The sequence below is a fragment of the Melozone crissalis genome, unplaced genomic scaffold, assembly GCF_028551555.1.
Source record: "Melozone crissalis strain CALT ecotype California unplaced genomic scaffold, PUWL_Pcris_2 ptg000023l_1, whole genome shotgun sequence".
Taxonomy (NCBI): Eukaryota; Metazoa; Chordata; class Aves; order Passeriformes; family Passerellidae; genus Melozone; species Melozone crissalis.
Genome location: NW_026535801.1, coordinates 23,312,692 through 23,335,509, shown reverse-complemented (window position 1 = coordinate 23,335,509; position 22,818 = coordinate 23,312,692). Strand labels below are relative to the sequence as shown.

Genomic DNA, 22,818 nt, shown 5'->3' with positions numbered 1-22,818 from the left:
ATGAATGATCATGTCCAAATGATCTGCTATTTCCTCTGGTGACAAATGCATTAAATAATTATGCTCTCATATGTCTATAGGCCCCACTTCAACAACAAACCGACATGTCAATGGGATGACTCACATTCTCAATATTAGGGAAGCGGATAAATACCTGGCTCTGTTCTCTTGATTTTTAAACTGCACCAATTTTCAAAGAAAAAATATTTGTAATAACAGAAATATTGCAGTGTTCATAAAATGCAGTTAGTAGGTCGAATGGGCATGTAGCTTCAAAGATAATCTTTAGATGAACTCTTTTGTTTAAAAAAATAAAAAGAAAATCAATTGAGTTATCATAACCCTTAAAGGAAAATATTGAAGCAAAATTCTTACAGATTTTGAATATATTTATTGTGAACATTAGATCTTGGCACATAAATGGCTGTATCATATCAAAGCCTGATCCAGATATCTTTCACTAGGAATAAAGTTGGATATTTCTGAAGGAGTTCAAGCAAAACTTGACCCTAAGAGAAAGCTATGTTGTGTGAAACTTAAGTATAGGGGCTATTAAAGCCTACTTGTTACTTTTGAATACTGAATTACTCTAAATGAAGTGTACTTTGTACTCATGTAAGCATCAGATCTCAACAGCAGAGACCAGTGTACCCACCCTGCAGCAAGAGCAAGAACAGCATCAGTTATGCTGCCAGGGCTGCTTCCTTGATTTCATCTCAGACCTGGATGAATAGATTTGTGTGGTCACTACCTGCAGCCCTGCTCCCCCCTCAAGGAGCCCTAAAAACTCTCCCACCCAAGGGATGGAGAGAACACTGAAATCTAATATAGTTTATCTGCTTGACTCATACCTGGTAGCAACAAACGCAACCGTAATCCCATTATGCACTCAGCTCTCAGCTGGAGCACAAAAAATCTCAATCAAGACTTTCACTGTGTTGCTTCCAATGTTTTAAGGCCATAGACATGCTCCCACCGGCTTCTCAAAAACCATAGTGGATCCTTTGCAGCTGCAGACCCTGGTCCTCCACTCCCCCTGAGTGGAAGCAGCCTCTTGCCCATCAGAGCCTTCCTGTTCCTCTCTCTTTGCCCTCGGTCCCAGCCTGCCAAGCAGGCATCAGGAATCACCAGGGCCTCCTTTCTAGAGGCTTCCTGAAGTCACTAGAATAAATTAATTTCTTGTACCTTCTCTCATTTCATGGACGCCCACCAGTCTTGGAAATGCTGGGTTAGAAGACATTTCTGCCAATGGTCACTTGCATCTCCTGTTCCTCTGTTACTGTCTTTGAAAGACAAATAATGTACCTCATTTCCTAGAGGTGGGAAGGAGGAGAGGCAAATGATGTTGGGAATTACTAAATGCCTTACGAATTAAGAAAAAAAAAAAAAAAGCTGAGGAAATAATCATTCTGTACTTAATGCATACTTGGGAAGATATCCTGTAAAGAACGTTTGGGACCAAAATACTGACAGAGAACAATTTAAAGAAACATTGAATAACTATATTCACACTCTTCAGTTCAAATTGCAAGTTTGCAACTTTACCTCTCCTATTTTTGCTTCTGAACCTACTATTGTTCCTTTTCTGACCCTTACCTCCAACTGAGGTTCAGCTGCTTCCTCTTTCTGCCTCTGACTGGTCTGGGACCAGTAGAAGGGCTTTGCTTCCCCTCCAGCTTTCAGTGCTGGGTGCCTCAGAAGTTCTCAGTATTAACTGTGCTGAAGGGGCTGCTAATGTAGAAACACAGCCAACACACGGCAGCTCTCTAAGTATTTATTACAAGCTGCTAAGAAGCTTTTTCTGAGCATATCTAGAAATTATTTTAGAGACATGTTAAATGGCCAGATTTCAATAAATTTAAACAGGAGCAACAAGACTCAAACTCATATTGCCTGAGCAGCCTACCTGATACAATCCACAATAAATAGATTGTAGCAAAAGCTCTCAAAAAAACTGGCTGGAAATGCATTTTAATGTTGCAGTATTACCACCATGCTTATTAAATAAACACAAACCCAGTTTTTAATCTTCCTATTAAAAAACCAACAACATAGATTGATCATTCTTGCCTGTTATTTTTTAAACTTGTAGATTAGGGAAATAATACTGTCAAAGTTTTTCCACTAAGCAGACTAAAAATGTATTTTTTCTATTTAATGGTGAAGTTTTTGTTATAAGCATTCAGATGGAAAGAGGATAGATGAATCTGCATTGTGAAGTTGATATTTACTTTCTATTTTCATTGAAGGAAATATTTCACCATTTATAGTGCCATTAAAGAAATAAATCAAGTATCAACAATCAATATTTGGCAAAGCTGAAAGCATTATGAAGTGATTCACATAATGGAAACATTAAGCAAGCAAAACTCTGTCAGGTTATCTATACTATACGGGAAAAAAATTAAAAATAAAAAAATTAGCAATAACTTCTTTTTATGTCTCTCGAGATGAAGTTCAGTGATTGTTCTATGTGAAATTTTCTTAGGTTTTGTGCAATTGTGATCCTTCTTCGTGCTTGATTCTTTGCTTGGTTTCCGCTGATTTTGGCCAGATGAGTTATTGTTGTAGCTAATGCTAGTTGATCCTCACCATCTTTCTGGAGATCCTCACAGGTGGTTGCCATTATGCATTAAAAATGCAAACTTCCTTCACCAAGGAAAAGGCTTGTGTTCAATAAGATAATGGTTGTTCCGTGCAGGTTACAGCTACCTTACCTGCACAAACTGATGACAGACAGCATGAGCAGGCACGCATTTTGAGATGATGGACGTCCAGGTTTTGAACGTACAGCAAGGGATTTTCTGATGTGGCCTTGTCATATGAAAGGGGGTGCCTTTGTTTTATGCCATAAGGTGCTGATTGTCTGGTCTTAAATGAAGTTGTAACATACAGCTTTTGAGTAATTCATATGCCAAACCACCTGCTCTAGCCAAAATATTGGGTGCTGTTCAAGACTGCAGTAAAAGCAAGGTGGCAGCAGGTCCAGCCAGCCTTTAGCTTAGCACTTTGGTTTCAAAGGCAGCATTTGTGCTGTATGGAACTGTACAAGTCTACCTGATTATTTTGGCCTGTTAACTTCTGGCTCCATCGCTTTCTGGTCACTGATAGGGAGCTAACTTAGTTAAAGCTACAATGTTTCCCCATCTACTGCTGTCATTCCTCTCACGTCATGGTGAATGTTGCTTTAGTTGAATTATTACCAGCAGGCTTTCAGAGTGGGGCAGAAACAGTCCTCCTATCTGAATGGTAGGTAATTATGCATCATTTTTTTTCGATACCATCTTCACCATGTCTCACCAAGCTCAGTGTAACTGCAAAATCCTCCACAGACTTTGATCCCAATGTAGTTTTGTTTGATGATAAATGTAAATGACTCACTCTGAAATTAGAAGTCTGACTCAAGTTCTCTAAAGCAATACACTGTGTTCTAGACTCACCCGTTTGTCTCAGTAGGATAATAGATACATTAGGAGCTGGATTCCATACATGTATACAAAATGGAGACAGATAAAGGCAAAAAAATTGACAGTCCGTGATCTCAAGAAAAACACTGGCCAGAGTTTCATGGATCATAAACTGTGGGGAGCAAGGTTAGAAAAAAGTGTCCTTTGCCTAGACACTGAGATTTGCAGTTAACAAAACATAAACAGGTGCCAGCACACGGTAAACAAACCATGTGCTTAAAGGCAAGTATATGGCAAATTTCTAGACAAGCACTATAATGAAACAAGGTCTCTGCCCAGGATAGTTGAAATTTGACAGCCTAGCTCTAAGTATAGCTAGCTAGTTGTATTTTGTGTATAAGTAAACATTTGTACCAAAGCCAAATGAGTGGAAAATCCTACTTCTTGGGCCACAAGGCAAGCTTTGTTAGATAAGTCTGCCCTCCTGGAAGTTTCTGGCAAAGTTATTTTAACTGGCAGTGTCGCACACAAGGTTGTATCCAAAGAGTTTAACAGGTGTATTTGTAGAGTGTGTGAGCTCCATGTGTTTTCTCCTTGCTGAAAGTCAATAATGCAACCATGGAAACTACAAGATAAGTACTGACACCAGGCAGGATGAAAAAATCTTCCATCTGTAGTTGTGTTAACCTGAAAGCAGACATGGGGCAAACACTGCACGATTGTTTGCAGATTGAGGCTTTGGTGATGGCTGCACAAACACCCTGTGCAAATGCGTTCACACAGGTTAGATTTTTCAGTGCAGAACCTGGTTTCCATTTTGTGAAATGGGTAGCACTACAAAAGTATTGACAGTAAACAGCATCCCAAGTACCACAATAATACTGCTGAAAAGTTCTCCTAATGAAGCAATCAGAATATGCTTTGAAAATACTGGGATGCAGGTTGAGTTCTACTTTCATTTGGCTTCTGGAAAATACTAATAGATGAAATGAAAAGCACCAAATTTTACTCTCAGAAACAACGGGAAGATGGAAACCTTTAAGGAAGTCAATTTTATTAGAAAGAAATAGACAGCACATGTTACTGGGCCACACTTAAAAGAGTCACTTTGCAACAGAATAACATTTTATATCTTGCAGAATTTGCTTTTGTAGTTATGTTGGCTAAACATATGCAACAGTCATAACATTTTCAAGACTCATTGTTTCAAAATTTTTTATGTTATTTTCAGTAATAGTTAACATTTAAAGTGCTTCATGGCCTTTATGTTTGTGACCATAAAAAAAGATACTTGTGCTTTTGCCAGATGAAATTTTTGGATCTTTCATCTGAAGCAAAGCTTTGGCCCTCAAAGCTAAGCTGATTTCTCCTACCAGAGAAATCTGATACTTTACTCCAGTAGTATTCTTCAGGGGAAAAAAAATTAACATAAGCCTCAGGGAATGATGATGGTGATGATGACCTTTAATGTTATATGGGACACTTGGGTGTTATTACTCATGCTGATATCTTGCCCTGTGGAGTGGCAGAGGCTGGGAACTCTGGAGAAGTGATCTCCATTGCTGGGAAAGGGTTTATATAGCTTTTCTCAGTATTGACCTCACTTCCAAATTAGTTCATGGATTCACACATTCTCAAAATAATCTGTCCTTAGTGAGAAAGATGAAGGATATGATGTAGAAATGGAGTGAGCTGGTATAAATATTGTGAGGATGGCTAAATGGCTGTGGAATTGTGGTAAGAGGAAATATCATGTGGGAATCTAGAGAAGAGTGACTGATGGGCAAAACACAGTCAAATGTAGGGTGGGGGAAATAGAAATTTTAGAAGGGTATAAAAATTGAGTTTATATGAAAAAAGTTGAATACATTGCAAAGGAAATATTGACTTGTGTATCCATGTTTCTGTATGGATATAAGCAGCATGGTATGCGCAGCTCCTGTGGGAAATCGTCCTTGCAGTGGTACAGCTCCAGGTTGCAGGTGATGCTGTGAGCAAGGGATACTTCTAAGAACTCTTTGGGGAGCTCCTGTATTCCCTCTAATCAGAACCTGTTTTGCTGGCTCAAACATAGTGGGAATGGAAAAACTCTCCTGAGGAGGTTTTCAGCATCTGCTCTGTTGTTTTATTCAGACGTACCAACAAATGCAAATTGAGTACATAAAAAAACCCCATGCATTTAGGAAATCATTCTGAACTGGAAAAAAATTATCAAACTCCACTGAACAAATTTCAGTTTCAAATAGTCTGGTTACAATTTGCTGCAGTTTTATTTTAGCCTAGAATTTTGTAGGTTGTCCTCAGCAATCCTTCTTTTCCCCATAGTTATAAAATATTATAATGAGCAAGCCTCCACTCCTTTTTGTTAATAAAGTTACCTTGAAACTACATCTGCATTTTTTTAAAAAAAGAGACTGAACTTTAAAGCTGTTAATTGTTTTCTCCCTCTTATGAAAACAATCAGGAGCTATAAAAAATTAGTTTTGGGCAGATCTATGATGTAAGTATCCAGATTTCCATTTCTGGCACATTTCCATACTTCTGTAGCGCTTCTTCTTTTCCTAACATCACTACCCAGGAAAGCGATGTCCGAGTATGAAACAAGGCATCCATGCCATTTCAATAGTACGTTGCCATAAGGTAACTTACTAAGGGTTTCTCATGAAGTTGGTGTGTTTCAGCTGAGACTCTTTTTAAATCAGGGGACTGGTATAATCCAAACTGGGCAGAATATCAGAGTAAGCACTCATAACCATTCCCTCTGATCCTGCACTTATGAATCTGCATTGGTCCCTCAGGCCTTTCAAGTTTCTTGATGCAATAGTGATAGTACCTTCCTGCTCTTACTTAACTGCATGTGTCAGCCATAGGCACATTGTCCCTCAGGATAAATTGATCCATAAAGATGTTTTCATAGCATTCAGAATATTTTCAGTTTATGTCTTGATATGACAGGTTTTGAGAACACTATAAAAGGCAAAGAGAAACTGGGCCTGGCAAACTGTTTCAGGATTTTTTTAATGGCATTTCTATTTAATTGTGGGCCAATTAACTACTCTGTTTCCTTTCAGAGCAAAAAGGAAATCTTCTAAATTTAATAGAGACTTGTTTAATGCTTTTTAATGTTATATATCTGACTGAGCTTTTCATTACCCAGGGAAACAAGCATGCAGGTCACTGGGGAGTAGTGATGATATTTGCTCTCTGCCTTTGCATGGGACATGGAGGGGATGAAGGGGCAGCTGTTAAGCTTTCTAACAGTTCCTGTATGATGGTCTGGGAATCCTATATAACCATTTGGCCGCGTTCTGCACAAATCAACAACCATATTACTCATCATAGGATGTAATTTCATGCTGGTTGGTTTAATTTTTCCCTTTTGGTTGCCAAATTTTGAATATGCATCCAGTCTTATGTGTCTCCCACTGATGACATCTTCATTTAAAATACATAGTTACTCAGCTGTAGACATGCCTGTAGTGTGAAACTTTGGACAGTTCGCAGAACTGTAATACATAAAAACCATTAAAATTACAGTAATTAATAAATATTGTTCAGTATTACAACAGGAATATACAATTTTCTCCCGTCTCTGTCAATGTGTATCAGAATGCAGACCCCATATATTTTCATATGTTATTCTGGTTCCCAAAACACATGTGGTTCTGCTTCTTAAAACACAAAATGGGAGGAATGGTAATAGGCACAAAATAAGTGGCTGATATTTAGTAAGGAGGTGTAGAAGTAAAAGGATCTACTAAATATTTCACACTTTAAAAAATCAGATTAAAAGTATGCTGTGGAACACTAAATTAAGGCTCTTTACATTCTAGAAATCATGATTTGTAGCTACTTGTGAAAACAGCAGTTTGAGTGAATTGCCTACCATCAGGCAGTACTGAGTACTCATCTCTTGCCCCTTCTAGTCAGTCCTGACAGACAGGCACTTCTAGGGCACAACTTGCCTCATCTTAAGGTAGATATCTGAAACAGGTCAGAAGAATTGCCTTTTACAAGACCTACTTTTCTCCAGAAATATGAAAGGAGTTCAGATTGGCTTAGATGCAGATGCCAATAGACACAGGCATCCAATGCCAGAGAAGGCAAACCCTACTTGTGGCATGGCCAGTTCTCCAAAACAGCACACAGACCTTGCATGAAGGACACAGAGTTATCATCCTTCTTTTCCCCTTCCCACTAGTCACTTCTCCTGATGCCTGTGCAGCACCAACGAATCAAGGAATTCTCCTCCAAAACAAATCTCACTGCTTTTAAGAGCTCATCCATATTGTATACTACATCAGACAGTGAACATTGCATTACAGTATCTCCTGACGAATGCACTAAAACTAAAGCAGACCTCAATTCTATGCTGTCATTTCAGTCCTTTTTCCTACAGTAATAGGGACTTTTTATGGGCATGTTCATACACAGTTGTAGGGAAACCATATTGATACACATATGAGTGAGTTATTGAATACATGTTTACACATACTTCACAGAGCTCCTGTCACATTTGTAAACTCATTTCCACATTTTTTGTCCATCCTTCCAATTAATTCCAGTCCAGTTATCTCAGGTTTTTATTCCCTCTCTTGCCCATTCATCCCAAGCTTTTTTGCTTTCTCCTATGTCTGCTTTCTCCATTATACTGCTTCCTCCCCCTGCTTCTGCTCCCCAGCCTGGTCTCCTTTGTATTCAAATTGATCAACCTAGATGAACTTTATGATCATAATAATCTACAAGTCTTTGAATTTTTCACGTCTCTGCAACCAGCCTGCAGGACTACTGCAGCCAATTTTGAGACAGTTGCTTTATCCAGGCAGACAGTTCTTACACGTATCATTTCCCTGGAAGTTTCTTATGCTGCCGGTCTTCAGTCTGAGATATGTCTCCCTTTTCTCCTAAATGCCCCCTTTTCTTTCTATATTTCCTTCTGGGTTTTTATGTTTTTTTTTTTTTCTTGTCTTTTTTGTTTTGGTTTCTTTAATAACGAACATAAAAATGATCTAGAACAAAGAGATGAAAGAATTCCTGGGTCAGCAGAGTCCACAAATACAGACTTCAGTTGAAGGAAAATGCCCTCAGATGGACAATGAAACATAAACAGAAAAATGCATTATCTCTGTATTTCACACTTTTAAATCTCTGCGGTGTTCTTTCAAATAGATGCAAACTAATTTTTCAAAAATTTTCAACTCTAGGCAATTATTATAGATACTAGTCCAAAAGAAAAAGTCCCAAACTCAAAATGTGACTTATTCATGCTTTGAAAATTGGTAGCTATAAAATTTTAAGGGTAAATACTTATACATTGCCTTTTTCTTAGAAATAGTCTCATTTGAGTTGAAGCTTCCCTCCAAAAATTGGTCTGAGGCAAAAATGTACAATTTTAGCCCCAGCACTTCAAGTTTAGCATAACTGAGCAAGAGAGGAAGAAGAAAAAATAAAAGGAAAACGGATAGGTCAATGTCAAGTATCTCAGTAATAAACAGTACCATCAGCCCCATCTGCAATTAGCATGAGACATCACAACTTGTAACTAGTAGCTGGCTTGAACCCATCTGCACTCTGTCCCTAAGGATATAGTAAGAGCCGCTAACCATAAACCATCATAAGACTAAAAGAATATTTAAAAGTAAATATGGGACCTCATCTGTGACTTATTTTCCAGAATCAGTGAAACCACTTTGCTTCTAGTTTATTTGAAGTGGCACTTTACTGAAACAAAGCCAGCTCTTCCATTCCAGTGGCAAAGGGAATCTGGTGGGGACCATGAATGAGAAAGGAAGTTGTACTGTGTAGATGTGCTTTTTTGTAGTTGTGTTTTTTTGTGCATGTGATTCTATCTCCTTTAGAGACCTTGATGTGTTTCCAGGTGCAGCTACATAGTAGGGGCATGAGTAGTGCTTATGAGGAAACATTTTGTGGCATCCTGCCCTTGAAGGTTGATAGATATCCAGGGAGTTAATGCTTCTTTCAAGCTGCATTAACTCCTGCAGGAGCCCCTTGGCAGCTGGTGCTGTGCAGCTGCAGGGAGCCTGTCAGCGTCAGTACAGTTCCCGGGGGAGAAATTCTCATCTGTTATCCATGGAGATATTTCTTTCCCCCATGTGGGATGGTCCTCACGCTTTCTGTGCCTATTGTGTTTTGGGTTTGGAAGTTTCTTAACAGGCAGTTTTGTTTGTCACTAGTCAGCTATCTTTGAAAATGCAAGCCTATTTAGAAAATGCTCCGTTCGGATCCAGGTTCTCTTTAATTTGCAAAGTTACAAATAGGACATGTACACCCTCACGTCCTCTCACATATAACAAGTCAAAACCCAAGGGTTTTGCATGTAGCGGATGAGGTTAATTTTTTTTATCAAAAATATACCAACAGCTTGAAAAGAGTGGAGATGATGTAAAAACTGTCCCAGCACCCCACTCCCTAGGTCCGTTTCTATGGTTTTACAGTCACCGTTTCCTATTTAAAAAAGCCCCACAACACCCGCCCACCCGGAGCAGGGGAATTGGCTGGCTGCAGGCAGTAGGCAGCATGGCTGACTCTCTATCCAATACAGACGGCACGCAAATCTAACTGAAGGAGGGATGGTGATCCCCCGGTTTCTTCCCGCCCTGATGGTAAAGCCTGAATTTGGCTCCATCGCTGCTCAGCTCGGCTCCTGGGACAGCGGGGAGGGACCTCGCCCGGCGGGGCTCCGCTCGCCCTCGCCGGTGGCTCTGGAGGGCGGGTTCCCCTCAGCAACCCCCCCACGTGTGCCTCTCCTGCCGTTATCTGCCCGCAACACCTGCTCCCTCCCGCCCCCTCCTGCTGCTCCCGTGTGACCGGGCCGGGCTGAGGCTGCGGGGCAGCTGTCCCCCTGGAGCAGGCCTGCGGCAGCGGAGGCTTTGCGGGAGTCCCCGGGCCCGCGGGCGGCGGCGCTCCCCCCGCACAGCGCGGTGCCGCAGCCGCCGGACCGGTTGCCTGGCAACCTCCCCTGGGCGCCGCGCCATTGCGGAGCCCGGCCGCTCCCCGCCGCCTCCCCGGCCGCCTTTTCCCTCGGCCTCGGCGCTTCCAGCGACACCGGCCTGCCCGGCTCCCCTCGCTGTGCCCACGGCGGGGACCGAGGCTCGGGGCGGCGGCTCGCTGCCGCACCTGCGGTGCCCGCCGGCGGGGCGGGCTGGGCGGTGGCGCCCGGCGGGCTCCGCCCTGCTCCCCCTGCCGTACTCCCCGGCATGCTGCCCGCTGCTCCCGGCTCGCCGCAGCGCCCGCCCTGTCGGCGCTGCCGGGTTACAAGGAGAGGGTGGAAATGTTTTGCGTGGACGTGGAGGCTGCTCGCGGCAGCTCATGGCGGTGGAGGGCTCGGTCCGTGCCCCTTTGTCCCTGGCTCGAGGGAAGCGTCGCCCGGCTTCCCTGTCGGAGCCTAGCGTGGGCTTACGTAAGCGATAACTGATAAGGCACAGGCTTATTCATAGGTTGTGTTTGCAACAGAATGCAGTAAGAGGCTATAAAAGTGGCATCACAGAGTATTTCCCACAATAATTTGTCCCACAATGGTTTATGTTGTTCATCCAAAACTTCTAGACAGATGTTTGGGGGATGTTAGAATCTCCCATCTACCTGGTGCAGTGTATCCAGAAGGATATAAATTATATATGAATTTTCTGTAGCCATGCTGTAGTTAAGTTTAATTGGAGATTTCATTCTAAACATCTTTGCATAATGCCCATACTGGGAATGCTAAATTCTGAGTTCTGGTTTGTCAGGAAAGAAATCACAGCATGTTTTATTAACAGCATAAGTAGTCAGCACATTCTCCTATTCTGGCATCTGGAAATATCTAGCTCATCCCATACATATGGCACTTCTTTTATCATTACATCTTTGAATTGTATATTCACTCTCCCCACACAAACACACTAAAAATGGATATATCTCTAGCCTGACACACAGGACTCTACTTGTGGGGATTGTTTCTCACTGTGTGTATCAGGGCAAAAATTGATTTGAAGAGGAGCCCACTGCAGCTAGATAGCTGAAAGGCTGTAATCACTTAATCAGCTTCATTAGGGATTTGGTGAATACTCTTGCATTGTCTTCCCACATTGCTGTTTGATTTGGAGACAGTATTTCTCTTTTTGTCAAGGGAAACTTGAACTGTTGTTTTGAACCTTTCTTAAGTCAGCCTTGGTTTTTTCCTGTGGTCAAGGAGCACTGGAGGAGATCATTACAGTCTGGCAGAAAGCTTATCTCACTGTAGTAAATAAAAAAGTTAAGAATGGTATTTTCATCAAGTGAAGAATCCAGATTGTCTAATTGTCTAACTAGAAGGAAGGATTTAAGGGCCTCTCATCTGGAAAGACAAGTAGCTTTTTTGTTCGTGCACTGACATTTGATTGAAAAGCAGCAATTTTTCAAAGGCCATTTCTGATAAAAGAGGAAAATGGTTTAACTTTAACAAATGCAAATAATTTCCAATTATTGCTTAACAATAATTAAAGATAACAAGTAACTGATTTTTACCAATTTTTAAAAAATAATTCTTTGAAGTACATCTTGCCAGAGACCTATGGATAGTTTCCTGAAATAAGTTTTAAAGAGAGTAAAAAAATTGATTTGAAGGACTCCCAAACTTTTCTAGTATGGATTTTTGTATATCTGTTTTCACATTATATGATCCTTGCTGCACATTTTTCTTAAAATGCTGTCCTGATGTCCATGTTGAAAGGAAACAGGTGATCCTGGTCACTTTCTGATCTTGGAAGAGCAATCCTGAGGCTGCTGTAACTCAATGGTAGCCTTAGATTTGCTAGCATTTAGGCATTTTAGTGACTCTTTTTGCCTTTTTATTCTGCTTATACTGGGTTCTATACCAAGTAAAGGATCTGTGCCAATATTTGTTAGGGCCCTGTTCTGCTCCATTGTTCAGGCTCTGGAGATCCATTCGTTCATTTTCTGGTGCCTTAAGCCTTTTGAGCTTGCACTTAGGTGAAGCACTACAATTTGGTGGACACTGAAGGTAGCCAGCTAGTCCTTTTCACACTAAAGTGAGAGGACATCTCGAGACATTAAGACTCCTAAATCCTTTTCTGAAGTGCGATGCATCAGCTCTTTGATCTTTCTGAAATCTGCCCAGTTATTTACAGTTTTCAGTCAGACTAGTAGGCTGATCTGGCTAAAATGCAGAGGTGCAGAAAAGCTCAGGCCAACACAGTGGGAAGTGAGCAGGGTAAGAGTGGGTGGAAATTGCATCTGTCCTTTCTGACAGAACTATCTCATATTGGCTTAAGGTTTCAAGTAACTGCATTTTCAAAGGTGACTTGCTAGTTATACATCCATCTAAAATGTTGGAAAATGTGTAGGAAACTGTGTTTTTATATAGCTCTTGTAGAGCCATTTGGAAAGATTTGTTTTGCAGGAGCACCTGCTGTTCAAAGTGCACAGTTCAGTACATTGATATTGTATGAAGGGAACTCTGTCTCAGCTGTGGCTACTGAACAGACAGTGGAGCATTGTATGAGACACGCAAACCTCAGGCACAGGAGGACTGATGTTTATTTGCTGTCTAATTTCAGCAGTGAAGCAGTGAAAACATAAATCTTAGCAGAGGTACTGCACCAGCTCTAAACCTTCCACCTTCCAACAGGGCAATCCCATGTTACGCAATCTTTCATGCAGTTCCGTGGAGTGCTGACAGCTTCCTTTAGGCCTGGGAAAAAACATGACAGATGAAGCAGCACTAAACAATGAGAAACCTACAATTATTAAGACCCTAAAACAGTGGAGGCCTATTACAAGTTTCTTGATTCTCATTCTGATCAGTTTTGCTACAAAAATCACACTCACTACTGATCTTTTTCCTCTGAGGTCTAGCTTTTCTTAAAGTCCTTGAAAAATTGTCATATGTCTACTCTGTTAATTCTCTTTTTTCACAGGTAAAAAGTTTTGCTAACAAACCCTCTTGCTGCAGTTTAACACAACAACCTGTTTATCCGGATGTTAGATAAAAAGAAAACAAATTCCTTTGCTTCCTTGGAAAAGCTTTTTGGACATATAAAGACAGTCATTGCGTCTTCAATTGATCTTTTCAAAGTAAAGTTAAGACAGAAAGAGCTCAAATCTTGCATCTCCCTGGAAGCTTTCAGCTGTAGGGTCTCATGGATCCTACATTTCCTTGGATGTTTTATTTCTGTGGTCTGAATTCTTTCCATATTGTCTAAGTAGAAAATGTAGAACTTCAATTTCTTCAATTGCATCTCTTTTTGAGCCCATTTTGTTGTTTGTCAGGACATTTTAAATTCTAATACTATCCTCTACTTTACTTGTAGCCCTCCCAGTTTCATGTCATCTCAAAGCTAGCAAACATGTTTTTCAGTTACCCAGATCACCATGATTAATTTAGTAGTATAGTAAGAATTGTAAGTATCATGGAGGGAAGAGGTGACAGGAGTTCTTTAGATTCAATGTATTCAATTAAATGGATACTATTTACAAGAAGAAAAAGCTCCACTTAGGTCTCTTTTGCTCTTACAATTAAAATACTGTTTTATTTTAGAGCATAAAATTAATGGCATTGGGTTTTTAGGTTTAAAGGTCTTAAAGTAGTATTAACATATTTTGCAAACTACAGCAAGTATCACAGTAACCTATGCTTTGGTCAAAGTTGCTTGCCACTGTTTTAATTTGGGACAGATTTTATTTAAAATTTAATTTATTGTTTCAGCAAAGAAATGGAAATATGCCAATGTAATTTGCTCCTATCACAAAGTTGTAAGGCGTTGTCAAAGACTGAGCAAGCTGTTATACAGAAAGGACTAGATGAGCTTGATGACTGGTGTTAGTGGAACAAGATGAAATTCAGAACTATAAATGAAAAGTCATGCAATTAGGGACAATCTAATATCGTACAGGGACACACAGCTGGAGAGTAAAACGATCACCGAACCACAGAGAATGATGGCCGGTTGCCAGTTGTGCATTTTAATGCTTTGCTTTGCCATTGAACAAAGACTGTTTTTTAGACATATCTGAGGGGAAAACTGGTAATCTATTTTCCTTCTAATTTTATTAATCAGGATTGTCTGTAAATGAAGGCTCTTGGGACATCAGGAAAAGATTTGGAGGTTTCTCTTGGCTCTGTTCTGTAAAAAATCATTCACCCTGATGTAGAGTTTCTTTACATATGACACTGAACACTTCTTCATCTCTACCCTCTCGGTGGGCCTTGTGTTTTACCAGATGAGTAAATGACAAGGTCCATTTCAAGCTTTCACACATGCCACAGTAGAGAGAAGATGGATACCGTCAGTGATAAAATTCTTCATAAAATATACCCATGGTTGTAGGTGGGAAGCTAGACAGCAGTAGGAATGACTTATTACCAGAATTGCTATTCTTGTTTCATGTTTATGTTTTAGGCAATTTTTTTACCATGTTCACACAATAGTTCTTAAACATAGACTATGTTTGATTGGGTTTTCATTGATATTTTCTATTTGATTTAATAATTTTCCCTTTTATCACTAATAATTTTATCTGTTAGATTTACTATAGCTATGTGTAATATCTAATATATTGTAAGGATTGTTACAAGCTTCTCTAGATGTATTACTGTTGTCTCTTCTTTAGAAGTATGTATATTTTTCTTTTAGACTGCATAGCTGATATTGCAGTTCCTGTGTAGTCTGTCTCTCCAAAATACTTGTTCATTTTTCCTTACAGCCTAATAAGACTGTAGACCCAAGCCTTTAAGGCAATGGGATACAATGTCCCCTGGCTATTTCCTTTTTGTCTTCTCTTTTTGCTGTCCTTCCTCACACTGTGCTTGTAGATTGTATAGCACTGCTGGAATCAAAATGAGATCTCTGGTAATTTCAGGCCCTTACAATAAGAAACAAATAATCAGATGCTTTCACTTAATTTACTATTAATGGAAGAATGAGGCACCTTTTCCATATTGTGTGAATTAGCCCAGCTTTTCAGTTACTTGGTTTACTGTAACTTTCATACATAAGCAGTTGCATATACATACAAACAAATAATCAAAATGCTTTTGTAGTTAGAAGCTTTTCTACTCCTCCAGTGGATCTGTGCTGCCTCATAATCGTCTTATTCTGAGAGTTCAAAACAGCCACAAGTAAACTGTAGTCCTAATTAGAGACAGCCAGGAGTTTTCATCCCAAGCTTCTTAACCAAAAAATTGGTTTCATGGAATTATTTGTAAACTATTTGTTTATTTCTTTGAATCATCTGTGAAAATAGAAACCCCTATAGAATGAAACACTTTTCTAAAAACACTTGTAACATTATTTAACATATTGTGTAATATTTAAATTAATCAAAACCAAATCAATACTTTTGATGTGGTTCAATTATAGTTCTCATTTGGCACATTTTGTCTTAGTTGCTGAAAATTTCAATAATCTTATTTTGACCTAGTCAGACTCTTCATTCTGTCACTACGATTACAAAAGGAAAAAATTATCAATATTTTCTCCTCTCTTCACTGTTTTTCAAAGCCACAGTGCTGCTTCTTCAGCCACTCTATTAATTCCTTCTCCAACATCTCTCACTTTAGATTGACCCTTTGCTTTTTATTAGTTTTCACACCTTTTTTTTTTTGTCCTTTTTGTGGCTGAAGGAAAGGAGACAGCAGAGAGTAAATGACTGCCAGAAGGTCTGAACGTGTGGATACAGCAATGTGTCTTGCTTGAAAAGTTTGGAAGAAGGAAGGAGTGTGAAATGTGTGAAAGAAGGAGGGAAGGGCAGAAGGTTGATGGTGAGGCAGGAGAGAGATAAAAATGTTTTATTGGTGCAGCAGGGGGAAAAAGTATGAAAATTGGTAGGCATGGAAAATACAGAGCAAGCAGAAGGGTGGAAAGAAGTAGGATGGTGTTTTGGTGGAGTGAGGCCCAAAGGGGGTGTTTTACTGATTTGCCACAGAGAGTGGCTTACAGTGCTCCCAACCACCTGCTGCAGCAGGGAGCAAGAATAGCTGACTTGTGTCCAGGATCTCTCTGCTGCAGGGAACACTCAGAAGTGCCCTCCTTCCCTCCCTTTGCTGGCCGATCCGCATTCAGAAAGAATGCACAGTGAACTTATTGTATGCATTTATTTTAGAATATTTGCACTACCTGTTGTTTAAAATAATCCAGACTGCTGATAATACAGTTTCAGCCATTGCTTAGGTTATACTCTGCCTGTGTAACCTCCATTTTTTGATTTTTCTTACTTCGCTATCCCTCCTACTTTCTTTCTTTCACACTTTGACAGTTTTAACAGCTATGCTCACATCAGCAGTAGCTGCTATGTATTCAAAAGAATTTTTGAGAATCTTGAGACTTGACTGGTTATATAAAATCATATATTTTAGTGCAAGAGTCTCAGTTTAAGTAAACGCAAGCATGCAAAAATTCTTTACCATTTCTAAGAATTTATGAGTATATATCAGTACCATCTACTGGTAATAAGAGTTACAGCACTTAGTAGGCTCACACGGGAAATGCCAGACTTTACTTCAATAACCAGGATCCTTCAGCAGGAAGTTAGGTGTGGTCTGTAAAGGGAGAATAAAAAAAAAAAAAAAAAAAAAAAGAAGAAGAAAGGGAAAAAAAAAAAAGGAAAAGGCATGATGGAATTTTAACTGCAGTCTTCCCTGGTGCCATTCCAAACCCACATAACTGCAAGATTCTTCACTGGTAATGAATTTTTAATTGTTTCCTGCAGTATTAAAACAGAATTATGCTTTTTCTTTTTTTTCTTTCCCCTTCTGTAATTAGAAATAAAATCTAACAGGATCCTGCTGTAGGACCACTTTCATTTTCCTAGTGAACCTTTCTGCTGCTGGTGGTGAGTGCAGCTTCCAGCAGCAGTTTGGTACAGACCGTCCATGACAGAATGCACCAGGTGCATTTGCCTGCAGTGGAAGAGCATGCTCACAGGGAGACCTGCAGGAGTTGGGATCTGTGTGGATTGTGTAGGTGTAAGTGGCTGTGTGCATATGGTTGAAAAGGAGGAGCAAGCATCATGTTGCAGCTTATTTAACAGCCTTCAAAAATATTAATTTGTTGCGGCTGTGCCGAGGTATGTGTGCTAAGTGAGACAGTAAAAAGGATCAGGCTGATTATATTCAAACTTTTGTATCATTTTAATCTGATTATTATTTCTGGGTATATTGTCTTACTCAGAATTTGTTATTTTATTGCATTTGCTATATTTTTAATATGCTTACTCAGAAGGATGCTTGAGAAAAATTCTTGTAGGCTGCAGCAGATAGCCTGTTTGCAATTTCAGATCAAAGTATTTGCATTGGGAATATTTTCCACTGTTCTTTCTAACTGAACTGCCTGCCTCTTCTTCATTAAGAAGAGATGACCCTGCGCTTGCTGGTGAAATTTGTGAAATATATATATAATTGATATGATATCAGATGTAAAAGATCTAAGTGTGGGATGTAATGATTAAGAATCAGTTTTGTTTAATTCAGCAATTCTTCCAGTGCACAGTGTGTTGCCAAGCAGGGGATCTGAATACAGGTGCTTATGCCTGAACATTGTTTCCTGAGCTGGCAGTTCAGCAAAGGCAGCGTATTTGTACTCAGAGAGAAGGAGTATCTTGTATTGTTTTCAATTGATCCTTCTGGCCTTACGTGGCAATAGTGGATTCTAAGAGTAATTTCTGGTCCATATAGGTAGAGGGAGGACTGGTCCAAGATATAGCTTTCAGGGTAATAAGGAGCTACCTTGTCTGGAGTCTCACTCAACGCTGAACCAAATACTTCAGAACTGTTGATTCCTCACGCTGAATGTAATGGAAAATATCTCCCACTTGATTCATGGGAATGGATTACCCTTGATAAAGGCAAAAGATGTTATTGTATTGTATGTGACTTTTTTTTATCAGCCTGTAGAATTGACAATCTATTGGTGCAAGCACTAAGTGAATTTTAAACTAAATGCTTTAAGAATTGATACCTCTGAGACAACACTAAGAGGCAAGCTGCAAAGGAAAATGGTTTGTCTTGAAATAAAAACAAATTTAAAAATTCATTTCACAGCAGCCTCCTCTTGGATGATAATTACTGAAATTAACAAGATGTCCCCCACAAAATTCTGTGATGGTATATTACTTTGCATTGTTGGTAGCTGTGTTGTTCTAAATTTTTTCTGTGTTTTTTTTTTTATTTTTTTTTTTTTTTTTTTAGCACTTTTTTTATGAGAGAGGCTAAGCAGTAATTAAGAGGTGCAGGATGAAAAGATGGCACAATCAGTGCTGGTACCACCAGGACCCGACAGCTTCCGCTACTTCACAAGAGAATCCCTTGCAGCTATTGAACAGCGTATCAATGAAGAGAAAGCTCAAAAATCCAAACAAGAACGCAAAGATGATGATGATGAAGACGGCCCGAAGCCAAACAGTGACTTGGAGGCAGGAAAGACACTGCCATTTATTTACGGTGACATACCTCCAGGAATGGTGTCCGAGCCCTTGGAAGACCTGGACCCATATTATATCAATAAAAAGGTGAGTGTAAAAGTATTTCCATCAGACTTTAAGAAAAATAAATAATAAACAATCCTTCAAAGACATAGTATTTCTATTATTTTTGATCTAGAGCTTCCATACCATAATTCCCCCGACAGCTGATGTGATTGGCAGAAATCTCCACTCTAAGAACAGAAATTAGTAATGCTTGTGGGACCTTATAGATAAGTAGAGATGCACTTTTTTTTTTTTTTTTAATAAACCTGGGATTTTATTAAAACCTGTAACTTTCAGTGTTTTACACACAAGAGAATTGAAGTAGCAACAGAGGGTTTATCATTAGAATAATTACTAATTGCTATGTTATAGTTGTGAAAGGAGCAGGTCTTCAATATGAAATCTATCTCAAAGGTAGCTACACATCCTCCTACTAGATTTCTTCACTGTTGTGAAAAGTTTAGGTTGCATTCTCATGTCACTGGGAAGGATGGGGAAGTATGTAAAGATAATTTCTCAGGATATGATGATCATCCTGATCCATATTTATTCTGTAGAGGCATCATATATCCAACTTAGTCTGGGTGAAAAATTTTTCTTATCCAGTTCTATTTTGTACTAGGATTGTTTTCAAAGAGGAGGTGTTCTAAAGAGGGACATAAATAAAGTGGAGGTAGCAATTGCACTTGGAGTGTTGACAGAATGTTACATAATTTAAAAAAATTATTTTTATGGAGATGTTACTTAAGAAAACCCAACAAAACAACAACAATCCACATATTTGCTTTGATTTAAAGTAACAACAACTGCTGTGGCCAGCACAAAAGTGTTGAACTTTAGACTAGTGTCCAGATGGCCTTGGGTTTCCTCCAGATTTTCAGTCCCTTTGATTTTGGCATCATACGTATTGCAGTCTCATTATTCTACTAGTAAAGAGGAAATGGGGTTTTTTCCCTTTGTTTTCATTTTTTTTTTCTCCTGCTTTCTTTTCTTTCCCGTGGAAACTAGCTAACTAACAAAAACAAAACCCATGAAAGTGAAGAAACTGCTTCAAAGAAAAGTGAAGAAAGATTCCAAGAATTGTTATGATTCAAACTCAGACTAAGAGAAAAAATGCAAATGAAGATATTTCCTGCAGGAATTAGGGGTATGCCTCATCAGTAGTATGTTGAAATAATACCAATATAGGCATACCATGAATAACTAAGCAGAATAGCTCAAAAAATCGATTGTGCCTTAAATGTTCATTGCAGGATTTCTAAAACTGAATTCATGTATGGAGAATCATGAGTTAAATCTGAAAACAAGGTTTTCAATAGTTATCATGTTTTGCTCCCTTTACTCAAGTGATTTACCCTGTTGAAGTCTGGAAGGCAAATAGAATTTGGGTCAAAGTACTGATTCCTTTCCTTAGTTCTTTCCACATTCTGTAGTAGTAAAAATCTAAATTCAGTGCCAGAAGTCCTAAAGTTAGAGCATGTATCATCATGCTTTGGAAACTAGAAGAGTAATTCTGCAATTAAGTGTGGATGTGAAGTAAAATCCTGCTGAATTGCTTGTTCCTGATTGAGAAATGCATAGCAGTTGTCATGATCTTTTCATGACAAGCATTGTGGTTTCCAGTAGGCAAAGCAAGACTTAAAGCTGTATGTTGCAATCATAATTTCTCCTATTATTTTTCTTAGCATTCTTTGCATATTTTGAACATCATGTTTGGGTCAGGCTCCATTTTCATTTTTTAGCATAACTTGATGAGTCAGCATAACACAAATGCTACTTCATCAGAGGTTTGGCAGAGTAAAGGGGAAAGAAAACATAAGAGCTCTGATTATTAGAAGTCCTGTTTTTATTAACTCCAGGACCAATAGGAAGAGAGTTGAAAAATCTCTAGTAAAGAGCATGTTACAGACTCCAGTACAATAAATGATCAAAGTACAGCTTGAGAATCACTAAGTATGGGAGAACGCAAATGTGTTAAGTTTGGAACCACTGATTTTTATAATTTATAATTTATTATTTCAGGCAGAGAGAGGCATTGTGTTTTGTGCTGCTCTATTTGCCACACCTGCTCAGAAAGTAGAGCATAATCTTGACAAATGCTGCCCTCTAATTTCAGTTGAGTTAGATCATGGCTGCTGGCACTGTTCCAGGTCTGCATGGCTTATGTGCCCTTTGGGCTTCCTAGGACTGCCACAATGCTATCTAGATCCATTTCCTTTCAAAAGCATGAAACTCATCCATGTGTAGAAAGAAAACATTATGGAAGTAGACAGGACTTTCCCCAGATGTGTTGGAATCAACACAATTAAAAAAAAAAAAAGTACAGGTTTTATTCTTTATTGCTTGGATTTTAAAAGCACTGTTACATTTAAAAAATGTTTTTTTTAAATGTTGATAATATACATGAGTTATTGCTGAAACTGTGGAGAGTGTGAAAATACCTGGATACAATGAATAGAGTGAATTCTGTATTAGGTGAAAGTAAAATATGACAAGGAAAATAGATTGGCACGTACAGAACTATCACAAGCAATAGTTGAAAAGGGGAGTAATACATTGCTCTCAGAGTACAGCAAAAATTAAGTACAGCAAAAATTAGTGTTATGTTCAAAAATGGTTATTGAACTCTCTTGATTTCCATATTTTCATGATCACTTAAAACTTAGATCACTTTGAGTTACTTTTGTCCTAGTACTTTGATTTGATAATTTAAGCTGGTTATTTGATTTAGAGATTGAAGTTTTAATGGCTCTCATTTTGGTTACAGTTACACACCTCAGTGTATATATTATACAGTACAAAAAGTATGCTAATTCTCCAAATATTGCCTACATTACTTTCATACTTGTCTCTGTTTACAAGCTAGTAACATCAGGATCACTTATGATTCCTTTATTAATGCATTTAAGTGTCCATTTAATTGTATATATAGTAATTTGGCTGGATGCTACAATGTGTGAACTGGACAAGGGGATTGTGTCAATGCAAATAGAGCATATTGAACAAATATGATTAATGATGAAATGAAAATGATTCAGGGTTTGTAACTTGGTATCTTCTAAATGCCTGTTTTCATTCTTTTTTTCTTTTTCCAGACCTTTATAGTATTAAATAAAGGGAAGGCAATATTCCGATTCAGTGCCACCTCTGCCCTGTACATGTTAACTCCTTTCAATCCTCTTAGAAAAATAGCTATTAAGATTTTGGTACATTCATATCCTTTTCAAGTGGTTAGTCTAAAACTGTAATGAATGAGATGTTACTTAGTATTTAAATCATTCTCTGGCACATGTCCCAGGATCAATGTGATCGGTAGTGCTTTGTCCCTCTTCTCTCTACTATTTCTGTCTTCTGTTCTTTTTCTCATTCTCCTTTTTCATTTCATTGCTGGATCCTAATATAGTAATACCAGAAGCCAGACAACCAGTCATCGTCCTTTACAATTTCTGAATCTTCTTTCTTCCCCCACATAATTTTTCCTTCCCTCTTATTTTTTTCTGTAATCTTCACATCTTTTTTTCATCTTTCCCCTCCTCCACATTTTTCATAAACTGCAGATATATTGCTTGGAATACTTTCAGTTCTTCCCTGACACTGTATATTAAAATCAAATCTTTGATCCCAGATCTGTGCTTGCATGAGTATTTAGTAAAAATATGGTTTCATTATTTCTTTTCATTTTCTGATTCAGATAACACTTACAGAAAGATAGATTCATAACACATCTTAGATTTTTTGTTTTGTTATTCATTCTCAGTCTTGTATGTATCCCACCTGTCTGTTTTATTTCTTGATCATTATTGCATTATACACTTGTAAGCCTATTGATGTTTTAATTTCAGTCTTCAAGAAGGTCATGAGATTTCCAATTGCAGGTAGAGATTTGAAAAGCTAAATTATTATAATTACTTAACTATTATTTTGCCTTTTTCTGTGTTTTAATAGCAGA

General features: G+C 38.7%; 1 protein-coding gene across 1 annotated transcript in view; it reads left to right on the top strand.

The window, feature by feature from the left end:
• Positions 1-22,818, top strand: part of SCN2A (sodium voltage-gated channel alpha subunit 2) — a 73,565-nt gene that overhangs the window by 1,668 nt on the left and 49,079 nt on the right. The window contains exons 2-3 of the mRNA XM_054277675.1: positions 18,592-18,911; positions 21,965-22,085. Coding sequence (XP_054133650.1) covers positions 18,645-18,911; positions 21,965-22,085 — 388 coding nt within the window. The 5' untranslated portion in view covers positions 18,592-18,644. The remainder of the gene's footprint in view (positions 1-18,591; positions 18,912-21,964; positions 22,086-22,818) is intronic.